The sequence below is a fragment of the Camelina sativa genome, chromosome 16 (assembly GCF_000633955.1).
Source record: "Camelina sativa cultivar DH55 chromosome 16, Cs, whole genome shotgun sequence".
In the NCBI taxonomy this organism is placed as follows: Eukaryota; Viridiplantae; Streptophyta; class Magnoliopsida; order Brassicales; family Brassicaceae; genus Camelina; species Camelina sativa.
The window spans coordinates 2,236,616-2,250,877 of NC_025700.1; the positions used below are offsets into that span (position 1 = coordinate 2,236,616).

At 37.9% G+C, this 14,262-nt stretch overlaps 4 protein-coding genes across 5 annotated transcripts; 3 read left to right on the forward strand and 1 right to left on the reverse strand.

Moving 5' to 3' along the window:
* Positions 4-2,780, reverse strand: LOC104749365. 2 transcript variants are annotated; one of them, XM_010470972.2, is made up of 11 exons: positions 2,138-2,780; positions 1,925-2,040; positions 1,717-1,836; positions 1,526-1,613; positions 1,284-1,375; positions 1,096-1,200; positions 875-984; positions 706-793; positions 567-602; positions 335-465; positions 4-232 (listed from the first exon to the last, which is right to left on the reverse strand). In XM_010470972.2, exons 1-10 carry the CDS (start codon positions 2,676-2,678, stop codon positions 382-384), a joined length of 1,380 nt encoding a protein of 459 aa, XP_010469274.1. In that variant the 5' UTR covers positions 2,679-2,780; the 3' UTR covers positions 4-232; positions 335-381. The 2 variants fall into 2 exon arrangements, 1 of the variants encoding a protein (XP_010469274.1); XR_761365.2 differs by having other exon boundaries at positions 567-793.
* LOC104749368 (cysteine synthase, mitochondrial) lies at positions 4,125-7,042 on the forward strand. The gene is made up of 10 exons (XM_010470976.2): positions 4,125-4,582; positions 4,734-4,843; positions 4,936-4,993; positions 5,122-5,385; positions 5,465-5,602; positions 5,684-5,735; positions 5,832-5,911; positions 6,073-6,132; positions 6,246-6,326; positions 6,626-7,042. Exons 1-10 carry the CDS (start codon positions 4,226-4,228, stop codon positions 6,716-6,718), a joined length of 1,293 nt encoding a protein of 430 aa, XP_010469278.1. The 5' UTR covers positions 4,125-4,225; the 3' UTR covers positions 6,719-7,042.
* LOC104749369 (putative L-type lectin-domain containing receptor kinase V.6) lies at positions 7,127-9,978 on the forward strand. The gene has a single exon (XM_010470978.2). It carries the CDS (start codon positions 7,809-7,811, stop codon positions 9,765-9,767), a length of 1,959 nt encoding a protein of 652 aa, XP_010469280.1. The 5' UTR covers positions 7,127-7,808; the 3' UTR covers positions 9,768-9,978.
* LOC104749371 (putative L-type lectin-domain containing receptor kinase V.6) lies at positions 10,351-12,660 on the forward strand. The gene has a single exon (XM_010470981.1). It carries the CDS (start codon positions 10,425-10,427, stop codon positions 12,393-12,395), a length of 1,971 nt encoding a protein of 656 aa, XP_010469283.1. The 5' UTR covers positions 10,351-10,424; the 3' UTR covers positions 12,396-12,660.

Genomic DNA, 14,262 nt, shown 5'->3' on the forward strand with positions numbered 1-14,262 from the left:
CAGAACGTGAAAAACCATTTTATGCTCTCATTTTCTTCTAAACGATGGCTTTGACAAACAAAAAGGATAATAAAGAAATTAAAAAATCACAAGTGATTGTTGAGAGTTTTCACTGTGGGATCATCATCACACCATTCACTGTCTTTTTGACTCCTCCCGTCTCTTCTTCCACAACACATAATCTTTCATTCTTCCACCTTATTTCGCCATACAAACGTTCGATTCTCTGTCTCTGTTAAACAACCAAAGTAAGAGAACGACAAGTCAAGTAATTCTCTTTTAGATTTGATATTGAATGATCTTTATTACTGATTACTCTGTATAAAAGACAAACCTGATGGACTTTGGGAAATGCTTTCATGTTTTCGAGAACCTAGATGGCTAGAACTTTGCAAACTTAGCAATTCTAGCAAGGGCAGTTCTTAAACTTCCTATGCCTGCTCCTGACCTTGAGCTCACCATCATCTGCAATAATCAAACGTTAACCATTTGCTTCTTAGGTCTCATCTTTTTCTGCAGCCGTACATAAGTAAAGAACAAACTAGGACAATCATACTCATACATACCAGAGGCTGGACAATTAATCTGTTGGCTTTCAACTTCTGCATTTTTTAAGAAAATAAATGTTGATATTAGTAAGAACATGACCAATATTATTTTATTTTTGCCTTCGGTATATTCACTTAAGAGTAGAATGACTATGACCTCTTCGATTTGCATTGCCCGACGTGCCACATCCATTGGAAACACCACATCCGTCTTGGTTAAGACTATCTGATACTTTGTATTCGATCTGCAATTCAGTTTTTGGCTGTAAGGACACTTAACTACATGGCATAAGCAAAAATATTAAGAGCAGCAACAATGATTTTACCTCTCCATCAGATTAATAAGTTCCTGGTCTCTTGGCTTCATACCCCATTTTGTGTCAACAAGGAGGCACACCCGTTTAAGACCAATTCTTGTTGAAACATATTCCTTTACCTGCATTGGTCAATATTAAACAGATGGGGATCATTGACCTGTTAAGTAATACACAAAATTGAGCAAAGCAAAAGAGACGTAATAAATCTTCTAGCCATGGGCAATGCTCACAAGATCTTCCCATGCTTCCTTAACTTCATCTTTTGCAAACGCAAAGCCGTAGCCTGGTAAATCAACAAGGCGAACCTTGGAACCAAGATCGAAGAAATTGATGGTCTGCACTTAAAACAGAACTTTTGTTATTACAGAAAAATGTAAGCCATACAAGCAAGTAATTCTCAGACAAGGGGGAATAATACCTGGGTCAGTCCTGGTTTGTCAGATGTTCTTACAACACCCCACTGTCTGGTAAGAGCATTTAGCAGAGACGATTTGCCAACATTTGACCTTCCTGATCAGAGTTGAGACATTAGACAACCCCAGTTTTTAATTAATTTAAGTTCGTAGTTATTAAAGTAGTAGTTTAACATATGCATACTGTGAAACTCAAAAAGAGGTGGAAATAAAGATTCTGGTGGGAACAACAATTTGAATGCAGTACCTGCAAATGCAATCTCAGGTACATCAGGCGGTGGAAATGAAGAAGAAACATTAGCAGCAGCAAAGAATTCCAACTTATTCCTAAATACCTGTAAACGGGGAATTGCAACATGAACTGAAAAGTCTAGCAAGGAAGGGCTTATTTGCTTTAGGTATTAGAGAAAGGGAATGAAGAAAGAGAGGAGAACATACACTTTCTTCTATACGTTCTCTCTCAGTGCTGGTTGACTGAGGAATATTATCTAAGGGAGCAGGAAGCTCTGTGTTGTAGCCGGCCCTATTTAGCTCAATTAAACGTCTACGCCCCAGCAGCTGCCGTAAAATGTATGTTTACCAGCCAGCCAGGTAATGAAAATATGCATATTGCACAAGATACCATAAAGGATTGGAGATAGTTTACATTTTCTTCCACATAGGAAAGGATGGAATGACTAGGCTGAATTGCCCGAAACTGAGCATTTTTGGACATTTCTACACTTTTCACTGCGTCTTTCTTGTTCTTTACTCCATGGACATCTGAACACAATGAAAAGAAACAGAGCAATTGGATGTAGCGGGTGGGTATAACAGTTGCATACTCTTTTCTAGTGAAGAAGCACAAAGAAGTACTAACCATCAAGAACGGCATCATCATCTATTCTTTTATTTGAGGTATCATAGCGGTCTAATCGTATCCTTTTTCTCTTCCTTGGTTTATCCTCTTGACTATCTGAACCATCTCCCACGACGACTCTCTTATCTGAAAGCGCTTGTTTCCTAGCCTTAAAAGCGGCAGCCGGCACATCCGAGCTTCTCCTTCGTCTACCATCCAATTCATCGCTCTTTTTGTGGCTCTTTCGAGTAGCATCATCTCCCCTCGGCAACTTTGTTTTAAACACACTTGTTGCATCATCGTCGTTAATAGAGGTCGAAGCAGACCGTTGGTTTCTCTTTGGTGCAGCCGCCCACATCGTGCGTGGGGTTTCGTTCACATGGTTATTGGGGTAGACCCTCTTCTTCTTCTTCTTCAAATACGAAACCGTAGTCTTCCGAGAGTTAGTGTCATCATCATCACTGCGTTGAGTAGTGGATCTACTCCTTCCTTTATAAGAAGAATTGGAGCTGCTAAGTGATGAAAGCTTCACCCTTTTCTTGAGCTTATGATCTAAAGACATTTTGTGATAATCGTGCTGAGGCAGAACAACAACAACAACTGTAGAGCTACCAACTTAAATCACCTGAAGATCCGCCATAGATGAGCTGATGGAAGAGATAGACAAACGCTCTAGGTTAATGGCGTTTAAGTCAAAAGACTCTTGGGTTTGTTTGGGCTTAAAGAATATGTTTAATGTGATATGATTAAACTGTAAGGTCTGGCCCAAAAGTTATTAGAGCCCACGTTACACCTAAGAAAATAAAAGCCCTAGTTTTTTAATTTGTTTTTCACTTTTTTTCCACTTACCTCTCCAAGCCGTTTCAATTGCGAAATGCAAGTATAGCAAGAACAAAATCAGAAGCCAGAATCCATTGCAATAACAAGAACAAAAATAACCACAAACTAATGAGAAGTTCCTTTCATACTAATGGAACAACGTCAAGCTTCAGACTTCCCAAATAACTTCCATCTAGTGTTAACGCCTTCTTTGCGTCATTCCTCAGATAGTCAGATCAATGAAAGCATATCTGAAAACCAAAATAAATAAATAATATTCACGATTGTAAACAAAAAAAAATACGAGCAAGAAGTCACAAACCCCAAGGGAGAACCGGTTTGGCAGTCAAGTCAAACGGAACAAAAACACTAGAGATCTCTCTCCACATGAACCAAAGTGTTTTTCCAATGAGCTCTTGATATCATATCCATAGAAAGGGAACAATCGAATCCCTTAACGAAATTATGGCATTATATATGATTGTTCCCAAACGCCTCCTTATGATTATCGAACTTGCAATCATATTCTTCCACCTTTTTTTCTTTTTCGTTGTCAAAAAGAGATATTTATAGGTTTGTAAGACTGATTTAGCCATGGTTCTATCCACACACAATTTGTGGTCAGAGATTTTGATTTCTTTTTCTTTTCCTCTGAAAAAAATAGTTTGTTGTGTTTGTTTAATGTTGAAAGTATATTAATCACCGTATAATTTGTATATCCTCAACAACATGTATCTACTTCCTCTTTTCCTAAGCACAGAAGCACTCTCCTTTCTTTACATAAACTCTTAATTACTGTAAACCTCCTTCCAATATCAGAACAGACGCTTCAAGCTCATCGACATCGATCAAGAACTTGTTAGCATCTAAATCATCTGCCCTGTGAACAAAAGCAACAGCTACAAACCCCACTCGTCTTCCCAACCGGAACGGATCCAAGTCGATCCCAGTATTAATAAATTACCAACAAGATAATATAAAGACAAGAAAAGGAATCTTGCGACACTTGGGAGGTAGGAAGGGACAAGACCACATTCTCCACGTTCACCTAATGGTTTCACTTGGTTGGTGATAAAAAAAAAAAAACTTTTTTTTACTAAATAAACTAGAAATTGAAAACATTTAATCCTTCTTATAGTGTAATTAACGAAGTACAATATTAGTAATGATATTTTGGTATCATGATCAAAGTTGAAAAGCTTGTCTTAAAAATGGACTGTATCTGAAAATTCAATCGACGTCGTTTTCCCAGAAACAAAACAAAAAAAAAGGATACGATCTTTCACGGCGATGATCATGATGGCTTCAAGGTTGAACCGTGAAGCGAAGCTCACATCCCAGCTCCTGTCTACACTTTTGGGAAAGCGAAGCTGCAACACATCCATGGCCGCCGCATCTTCCTCTGCTTTACTCCTTAACAATCCGTTGACTTATTCGTCTAGCCTCCGTCGTTTCAGATGCTCGCCAGGAATCTCTTCTCTCTCCTTCTCCTCCGATCGTGTAACTGCTTCCGATTTCTCTCTAGCGATGAAGAGACAGAGTCGGAGTTTTGCGGATGGCTCGGAACGAGATCCGTCTGTTGTGTGTGAGGCTGTTAAGCGCGAGACTGGAGCTGATGGACTCAACATTGCTGACAATGTGTCTCAGGTTAGATGGGTTTTTTCTTCCTAGAATTGAAATTGATGGAAATGTTTAGAGAGAATAAAATACGAAATTGGTGATCAAATTCAGCTTCTTTCTAATAAGAATGTCGCTAAAAAAAGTGTGATTATCCACTAAATTTTGAAATTTGATTCAGCTCATTGGTAAAACTCCTATGGTGTACTTGAATAAAATAGCAAAGGGTTGTGTGGCCAATATTGCTGCCAAACTTGAGATCATGGAGCCATGTTGCAGTGTCAAGGATAGGTGTGTAGTCTATAACTCGTCTTTTGTTGTTTGTTTGTATATTTTTAGTTTAAACTTTCAAGTTAAATCTATTATGTTGTGAGGAATTTCAGGATTGGGTATAGTATGGTTACTGATGCTGAGCAAAAAGGACGTATAGCACCTGGAAAGGTATCGACTATAGATTGATCTTTCTTTTGTAAACAAAAGATTGTACATTCTAGTCCGTTATTTGTGGTGGTGAACCCTACCTAATTGTGTCAGTTCTCTGACTTTATGTCCTTACTGCACTTATTTAGAGTGTTCTCGTGGAACCTACAAGTGGAAACACGGGTATTGGCCTAGCATTCATCGCTGCTTCAAAAGGCTATAGACTTATATTGACAATGCCAGCGTCCATGAGTATGGAAAGAAGGGTTCTTTTGAAGGCTTTTGGAGCTGAGCTTGTTTTAACAGATCCTGCCAAGGGCATGACTGGAGCAGTTCAAAAGGCTGAAGAAATCTTGAAAACCACTCATGATGCCTACATGCTCCAACAGTTTGACAACCCTGCGAATCCAAAGGTTTGTGGTGTCTGTTACTCTGATTCTCTTGTTGTATTTGTAAACTGCTGTTTTATGTCACTGTTATAATATAATGCAGATTCATTACGAGACAACTGGTCCTGAGATCTGGGAAGATACAAACGGCAAGGTGGATATATTCGTTGCAGGAATTGGAACCGGTGGAACTATCACTGGTGTTGGTCGATTCTTAAAAGAGAAAAACCCCAAGTCGCAGGTAAAAGCAGAAATACATTTGAAGGTGTTATTTATTAGACATGAGTCAGGAGGTATGTTCATTGAAGCTTCCATGTACCAGGTCATTGGTGTAGAACCCACTGAAAGCGACATACTTTCTGGTGGCAAACCAGGTAAACCTTACTAAAATCTACAATTAGTAATTTTGTTTTTGTGTTTTCAAACTATGATTTAATATTCACATGTTTTTTTCTTGTCTTTGAATACAGGACCTCACAAAATTCAAGGAATTGGAGCTGGATTTATACCTAAGAATTTGGATCAGGAAATTATGGATGAAGTCATAGCGGTATGGTTTATCTTGTTGGAATCTGTATGATTATTCAATTTATAACCTCACAAGACATCCACAATTTTCTTGTCAATTTATTGCTTAAATGTTCCAATTCGTGAGACTTAAACTACTCTAATTAGGATGCTAATTACCATCTTCTTTATGCTTTTTACCAGATTTCAAGTGATGAAGCTATAGAATTCGCAAAGCAACTAGCTCTTAAGGAAGGGTTGATGGTTAGTTATTTGTATTTTTTCTGATTTTCCCACTAAGATGTTTTGATGTCGTGTTGCATGTGAAAGGTGGAAACTTCACAAGATTTATACGTGACGTTTAATAATTTTTTCAGGTTGGTATATCATCTGGAGCTGCTGCTGCTGCTGCAATCAGGGTCGCGAAGAGACCTGAGAATGCTGGAAAACTCATAGCTGTAAGTAATTTCTGTTTCATATATGAGTTATGTCTTGAAAACGCAGGAGTCTTTGTGCATCAAAGTCGATCTCTAGATTTCCTTAGAAAAAAAACATCTCAAGATGGATTTTTGGATTTAATAAGTGACTCAAGTCCGTGATCCCAATGCTAAACCCAAAGAACCAACACTAAAGTCACTTAGCTAGTTATAGCTTTTCAAATGGTCTTTGTAAAACGATCATCTATGAAGCCATCAAAGATTTTGATTATGTAATGAAATCTTCCCTTAAGATAGAATCTATGAATCCGATTTTTCAGGTTGTTTTCCCAAGTTTCGGAGAGCGATATCTATCTACCCCTCTGTTCCAGTCGATTCGAGAAGAGGTCGAGAAAATGCAGCCTGAAGTATAAACAAAAGCAACTTGGTCAAGTTAGTTCTCTAAATCTCATCAACTGAGGGCTAATCATTTTATTTTACCAAATAAAGGCATTAACCGAAAGTGGTTTGAGTTCTATTTTGGACATCCATCATTAGTCTATGTATTACTCAGCATTTTAGTCGGAGAGTCCCCAACGATCGATTAAGATACACTTGGACTAAATAAATTATCCCTATTTGGTTGTCTTAATTAGCCAAAAAAAATGTAGACTTTGCTGTGTTAAGTTCTACATAACGATGGAATGTAATATTATACATATGTGTGTTACTATGATCAAACCATGACATATTAGTGATTTTTAACTTCACGTTTTTCTGTACCATTTTTTGTCCGAATCTACATAGAAAACACGTCAAAACTTGTTTTAAATACAAAACCATAAAAATTTGTATGTCACTAAAACATGTCACGTTATTTTTTTTAATTACAAACTTATGGGGTCAATACGTTGGTGGTTGTTAAACTTGCAGCGTCTGTCCTTGTTTTCTCCGTAATGTTCGACGAAACTTTCGTTGTAGATAAGATATACTAATAGAAGCGTTTTTTTTTTAAGTATTACATGTTATGCTTTTCACACTGTTTTTAGTACTAATTTAATTCTTAAAACGTTTATGGACAAGTTTGACAAACCAAACAAAAAAAGGTTTTATAATGCATAGATCATTTGTCTTTTTGCAACTTTGATCCACACCTTTTTTTAATGCTTTTGACACACTGTTATTACACACTACCAACCAAATCCCGACGTAACTGCTGTTGATCAACTAAAGATTAGAGAAAGCTTATTATATCATTAGTTGCTTTACGATATGATCTAGGCCATGTGCACAAAATAACAAATACTTATGTTTGTTTATTAATAAACGAGGAACATCACGAGAACGTTCGGTCACATTATGGTGACTTGTACAGTTTGACTTATTAATAATATGTTCTTATTACTTCTTACTTAACTCTTATGATAACTAACTAATCACAGTAGATCATAACTATCCCAACTCTTATGATAACTAATCACAGTAGATCATAACTATCCCATAAAGCAAAAAAAAACAAAAAACATGTGTGAATTCAAAGTCTTGCAAATAGTTCTTGGTCTGTTGCTTACTCTGTTTTCATCTGCTTACGGCAAATATATCCTGGAAGGATCTGCAGTTTACGACCCAAACAGTTACATGATTTTAACGAACACCACGAAGCATTCCTACGGTCGAGCTATCAACAACGAATCCATTTCTTTCAAGAACCAGTCTTTCAACGTCAACTTCTTATTTGGGATCGTCTCTGAGCATAAGCAGCAAGCCTCACACGGTATGGCGTTCCTTTTCTCTCATTCAAAAAGCCTTCCCGGAGCTTCCTCCGATCAATACCTTGGACTCTTTAACGAAAAAAACAATGGTAATACCTCGAATAACGTGATAGCTATCGAGTTAGATATACATAAAGACGATGAGTTTGGAGATATTGATGATAACCATGTTGGGATTAACATTAATGGCTTGAGATCTGTTGTCTCTGCCTCTGCTGGTTACTATGATGATAAAGATGGCAAGTTTAGAAACCTTTCTTTGATCAGTGGAAAGGTTATGAGGCTTTCGATGGCTTATAGTCACACCGATATGCAGCTCAATGTTTCTTTGTGCCCTGCCGAATTTATTGTTCCTCCCAAGAGGCCACTTTTGTCTTTAAACCGAGATCTCTCGCACTATTTTTCCAAGGACACGTATCTTGGCTTCACGGCATCAACGGGATCCGATAGAGCACTTCATTATATGGTGATTGTGCAGAACTATAATGGAGCAGAATATCCACCGATGGAGTTTGGCGTAGTCCCCACCCTTCCTCCATATCCCAAAAAATCGTCTGACAGGACAAGGACTATTTTAGCGGTCTGCTTAACATTGGCCATGTTCGCTGTGTTTATCACCTCCGGGATTGGTTCTGTCTTCTATCTGAGGCATAAGAAGGTTATAGAGGTTCTTGAGGAATGGGAGATTCAATATGGACCTCATAGGTTTGCTTATAAAGAGCTTTCAAATGCCACAAAGGGTTTCAAGGAGAAACAACTTCTAGGGAAAGGAGGTTTTGGTCAAGTCTATAAAGGAACGCTTCCGGGTTCCGATGCAGATATCGCTGTAAAAAGAACTTCTCATGATTCAAGACAAGGGATGAGCGAGTTTCTAGCCGAGATTACGACCATTGGTCGTCTCAGACATCCAAATCTAGTCAAGCTTTTGGGATATTGTAGGCATAAGGAGAATCTTTACTTGGTTTATGACTTTATGCCTAATGGAAGCCTTGACAAGTATATAAACCGTAATGAGAATCAAGAACGGCTCACTTGGGAACAACGTTTCAAGATCATCAAAGATGTTGCGTCTGCTCTACTCCACCTGCATCAAGAATGGATACAAGTCATCATTCATCGAGATATCAAACCGGCTAATGTTCTAATCGACCAAGACATGAATGCGAGGCTCGGGGATTTCGGACTGGCGAAGCTGTATGATCAGGGATTTGATCCTCAGACATCTAGAGTAGCGGGGACCTTCGGTTATATCGCACCAGAGTTCTTAAGAACAGGAAGAGCAACCACAAGCACAGATGTTTACGCTTTCGGGATGGTTATGCTTGAAGTAGTTTGTGGTAGAAGGCTGATTGAGAGACGTGCAGCGGAAAACGAAGAAGTTCTTGTGGATTGGATTTTAGAGCTTTGGGAAGATGGGAGAATTTTTGATGCGACAGAGGAAGACATCCGTCAAGAAGAAAACAGGGGAGAAATAGAGCTTGTTCTGAAGCTAGGCGTGTTGTGTTCGCATCAATCTGAAACAATAAGACCGGATATGAATGCTATTATGCGGATCTTGAATGGCGTTGTGCAGCTTCCAGAGAATCTTTTTGATGTGGTAAGGGATGAGATACTGAAAGGACGCTCTGAGAAATCACTGGAAGTACTACTTGATGTGAATTCATTTGCTACATTGACGTTTACAAATTCTTTCGTCTCCCATGGAAGATGAATGCATTAAGGATGTGACATTCGCTGAACATCTATCATCAATCTATCTAAAGCTGGAAGTACGTCCAGTGTTTTGGCCATATATTGTAACATGCATTTTCATCAGATGCCAACAATAACAATAGTTAAGTAAAAATGTAATATATACGATGGAGTAATTTCCTTTATGTTAGTAATAACGTATGCATATAAAAGTAATTTCCATGTTTTATTTTTTCTTGGAACACAAACACACACTCAACATATTTTAAGAGATCAATATTAGATCACAGATTTTTCCTTCACCTGATAGAAAAAACAATGAGAAAGGAGTTAAGAGAGAGCGGTCTAATGGCGTAGATTTATTCATTATCATTGATGATCTTTAAAGAATCAATACTGTCATCTCTACCAATCCCACTATAATTAGTTACTATTAATCTAATAAAGGATTAGAAAAAAGATTATAATATAATTGTTTACGATTTGATCTAGGCCATGTGCATTGTGCGTAATATACTAATACATAATATTTGTTTATTAATAACGAGAAAGTTCGTTCACATTATTGTATCCAAACCTTCATAGCATGATTGATGCTTCTTACTTCTTTCTTCAACTCTTATTGGAAATATCACAGTAAAGATCATAACTTCCCACAGGCCAAAAAAAAATAAACATGTCTCCTGAACCCAAAATCTTACAACAATTTCTTATTATGTTGCTGACTTTGTCTTCATCTATGTACAACTCCCATGGCAAATATATCTTGGAAGGATCTACAGTTTACAACTCAAACAGTTATATAATTTTAACAAACACCACCAAGCATTCCCACGGTCAAGCTTTCAACAACGTACCCCTGCCCTTCACGAACAGGTCTTTCAACGTCAACTTCTTCTTCGCAATCGTTTCCGAGAATAAGAAGCAAGCCACACATGGTATGGCTTTCGTTTTCTCTCCTACGGTAGGTCTTCCCGGAGCTTCTTCCGATCAGTACCTCGGATTATTCAACGAAACAAACAACGGTAACACATCAAATCACGTGATAGCTTTCGAGCTAGATGTACATAAAGACGATGAGTTTGGAGATATTGATGATAATCATGTTGGGATTAACATTAATGGTTTGACATCTGTTGCCTCTGCTCCTGCTGGTTACTATGATGATAAAGATGGAAAGTTTAGAAACCTTTCTTTGATTAGTGGAAAGGTGTTGAGGCTTTCGATCGTTTATAGTCAACCCGATACGCAGCTCAATGTCACCTTATCCCCTGCTGAATTCATTGTTCCTCCCAAGAAGCCACTTTTGTCCTTGAACATAGATCTCTCGCAGTATTTTTTGGAGGGTGCGTATACTGGCTTCACGGCATCCACGGGATCCATTAGAACACTCCATTACATGTTGATTTTGCACACTGATGAAGGAGCACACTCTCCACCGTTTGAGTATGGCCGAGTCCCCATCATTCCTCCATATCCAAAGGAAGCGTCTCATAGAACAAGGACGATTTTAGCGGTTTTCTTAACGTTGGCCGTGCTCGCTGCGTTTGTCGCCTCGGGGATTGGTTCTGTCTTCTATCTGAGGCATAGGAAGGTTATAGAGGTTCTTGAGGAATGGGAGATTCAATGTGGACCTCATAGGTTTTCTTATAAGGAGCTATTCAATGCCACAAAGGGTTTTAAGGAACTTCTCGGGAGAGGAGGATTTGGTCAAGTCTATAAAGGAACACTTCCAGGTTCTGATGCAGAGATCGCTGTGAAGCGGACTTCTCATGATTCAAGACAAGGGATGAGTGAGTTTCTAGCCGAGATTTCGACCATTGGTCGTCTCAGACATCCAAACCTAGTCAGGCTTTTGGGGTATTGTAAGCATAAAGAGAACCTCTACTTAGTTTATGACTTTATGCCTAACGGCAGCCTTGACAAGTATATCCGTAGCAACCCGAATGAGAATCAAGAACGGCTTACTTGGGAACAACGTTTCAAGATCATCAAAGATGTTGCGTCTGCTCTACTCCACCTGCATCAGGAATGGGTACAAGTTATCATTCATCGAGATATCAAACCGGCTAATGTCCTAATCGACCAGGACATGAATGCTAGGCTTGGAGACTTTGGACTGGCAAAGCTGTATGATCAGGGATTTGATCCTAAGACATCTAGAATAGCGGGAACATTGGGGTATATCGCACCAGAGTTTATAAGAACAGGAAGAGCAACTACAGGCACTGATGTTTACGCCTTTGGGTTGGTTATGCTTGAAGTCGTTTGTGGTAGAAGACTGATTGAGCAACGTGCAACGGAAAATGAAGAAGTTCTTCTGGATTGGATCTTAGAGCTTTGGGAAGATGGGAGACTTTTCGATGCAACAGAGGAAAGTATCCGTCAAGAACAAAACAGGAATGAAATTGAGCTTGTTTTGAAACTCGGCGTGTTGTGTTCTCATCAAGCTGAAACGATTAGACCGGATATGAGTGTGGTTATGCGGATCTTGAATGGCGTCTTGCAGCTTCCGGATGATCTTCTTGATGTGGTAATGGAAGAGAAATTGAAGAAACGGCCTGAGACATCAGTGAAAGTACTACTTGATGTGAATTCATGTGCTACATTGACGTTTACAAATGCTTTCGTCTCTCATGGAAGATGAAACCTGAAGGAAGAATCTTATACACACACAAAACAGAGTTTGAGCAAAAAAAAAAAGAAACTTATGTTAGAGATATGACATTGATTCTCATTTATGTCATAATTTTTGATTGATCTGTTTTTGGAACATTCTGTAACTAGCTTTACCTAGAATCTCCTCCTCTCATCTTGTATAAATAAGGCTCTGTACAATACTCATGAAAATATGAAAACACAATCTCTACATCTTTACACACACAAAACAGAGTAAACAGAGTTTTCATGCATATTTATCTTCAATCTAGGCATGCAATAGGTTGCTCTGTTCGTCTGTTTTGATAAATCAAGAAATTAGGGTTTCTTCTTTCTCTTCAACCGCTCTGAATTCTCAAACATACATCAGTAAACTTTCGCAGAACAGGTTCATGCTTTTTCTTTGTTGCTTATTTTACAAGTTATGTTGTTCTGGTTTGTATAATAAGAAATCCAATTTGCAGAGCAATGACATCGCAATGTAAGGTCTACTGGCTTGAAGTTGAAGGTTGGCAATAACAAAAACAAATTGGGATATCTTGGGCTTGAACAAATCACATTAGATAACTCTAGACAATTGCATTCTCTTGTCTCTTCTTGGGACAGAATTAGATAGAGGCTAAAATCATTGTAGTCACTTAACTCATTATCTTTTTTCTTCTTTTGTGTTTTTATTTTGGTGCATATGGAGATAAGTTAATGTGTTTCAACTTTCAACCAGAAAGATTCCCTTTTCTGTTTATAATAATATACATATCTTCCTCACCAAACCCCTCCGACGAAAGGCTGTTAAGCAATAAAGGTGTTTTTGAGCTATATATCTAAACATATAGCACAATGTGCAAACCATATATATATATTACTTTTTTTTTGTTTAGTCTTCATTCAATTATTGGTTTATAGATTCAACACTTAGAATGACTTGGTAAGATTCCGTATAGAGAGCTCTCTTATCTCTTTGCCTCGCCAAGCTTTCAAAATTATGACTGCTTTTGGTATGATTCCGTATTTAGACTGTTGTTTGCTTATGGATGCAGAGACGTTCGCTTTTGACAATAGCATTGGTCATATACTCATAATTAATGTCCTTAAGGACAAAAAAGATAAAAAGAAACAGCCACATATGTTTATCGCGGTAATCTAAGGAGGCGAGCCTATAATACTGCAACCTGTAAATTAGGCCATGAATGTTTGAGATATTTTAGGTAGTTTTTAGATTACAGATTTTAGTTTCAGATTTTGCAAAATAAATATAAAAACAAATGAAAAATTAGAAAAAAAATGTTTCGTAGAAGAAATCTCAAAAACTCATTGAAGTGGGATTTTGGATTTTGTTAAGAAATTAGTAAAATCTTCAAGAATCTGGATTTCCTATTTTTTAGGGAAACCATTTTTCATAAAATCTTGAATGGTTAAAAAATAGATTTTTGAAAAATCTAAAACCAAAAACCATTTGAAAAACCACATCCAGTGAAGGCCTTAGTATTTGTTACGTGGATCGGAGCGCGAAACTTCCACCAGCGTGTTGGTCGGCCAAAAAGTCTGGTTAACTCATTTAATTTCTTTGGGACGTCTCGAACAACATTTTGTCTACGGCTCGCATATACAGATCTATAAAGACCGAGAAATAATTTCCAACACCTTTTATATGGCTATGTCACGTATATATCTAATGCTCCAATAATTAGAGGCCATCAAGAGTGGCGGCGAAGCTGACTATATTACATATTATATTATGTTTGATAAAATGAAACTTAAAAATACCCCAATAATGAAGCAAGCACATGCCTAAATCCCACTAACTCTCTGTCTTAGTCCATAAACAAAGAACTTTGAACTTTTCAAACCAAGTAATT

Bases quoted from the DNA above. Each gene is read 5' to 3' on its own strand.
- LOC104749365 (XM_010470972.2), bottom strand. From the start codon at position 2,678: ATGTCTTTAGATCATAAGCTCAAGAAAAGGGTGAAGCTTTCATCACTT. The intron at 2,041-2,137 runs GTTAGTACTTCT...CATTGTGTTCAG, and splicing joins TGATGATGCCGTTCTTGATG to ATGTCCATGGAGTAAAGAAC. The intron at 1,201-1,283 runs GTATTATTCCCC...TTTTAAGTGCAG, and splicing joins ACAAACCAGGACTGACCCAG to ACCATCAATTTCTTCGATCT.
- LOC104749368 (XM_010470976.2), top strand. From the start codon at position 4,226: ATGATCATGATGGCTTCAAGGTTGAACCGTGAAGCGAAGCTCACATCC. The intron at 4,844-4,935 runs GTGTGTAGTCTA...GAGGAATTTCAG, and splicing joins TGTTGCAGTGTCAAGGATAG to GATTGGGTATAGTATGGTTA. The intron at 4,994-5,121 runs GTATCGACTATA...GCACTTATTTAG, and splicing joins GACGTATAGCACCTGGAAAG to AGTGTTCTCGTGGAACCTAC.
- LOC104749369 (XM_010470978.2), top strand. From the start codon at position 7,809: ATGTGTGAATTCAAAGTCTTGCAAATAGTTCTTGGTCTGTTGCTTACT.
- LOC104749371 (XM_010470981.1), top strand. From the start codon at position 10,425: ATGTCTCCTGAACCCAAAATCTTACAACAATTTCTTATTATGTTGCTG.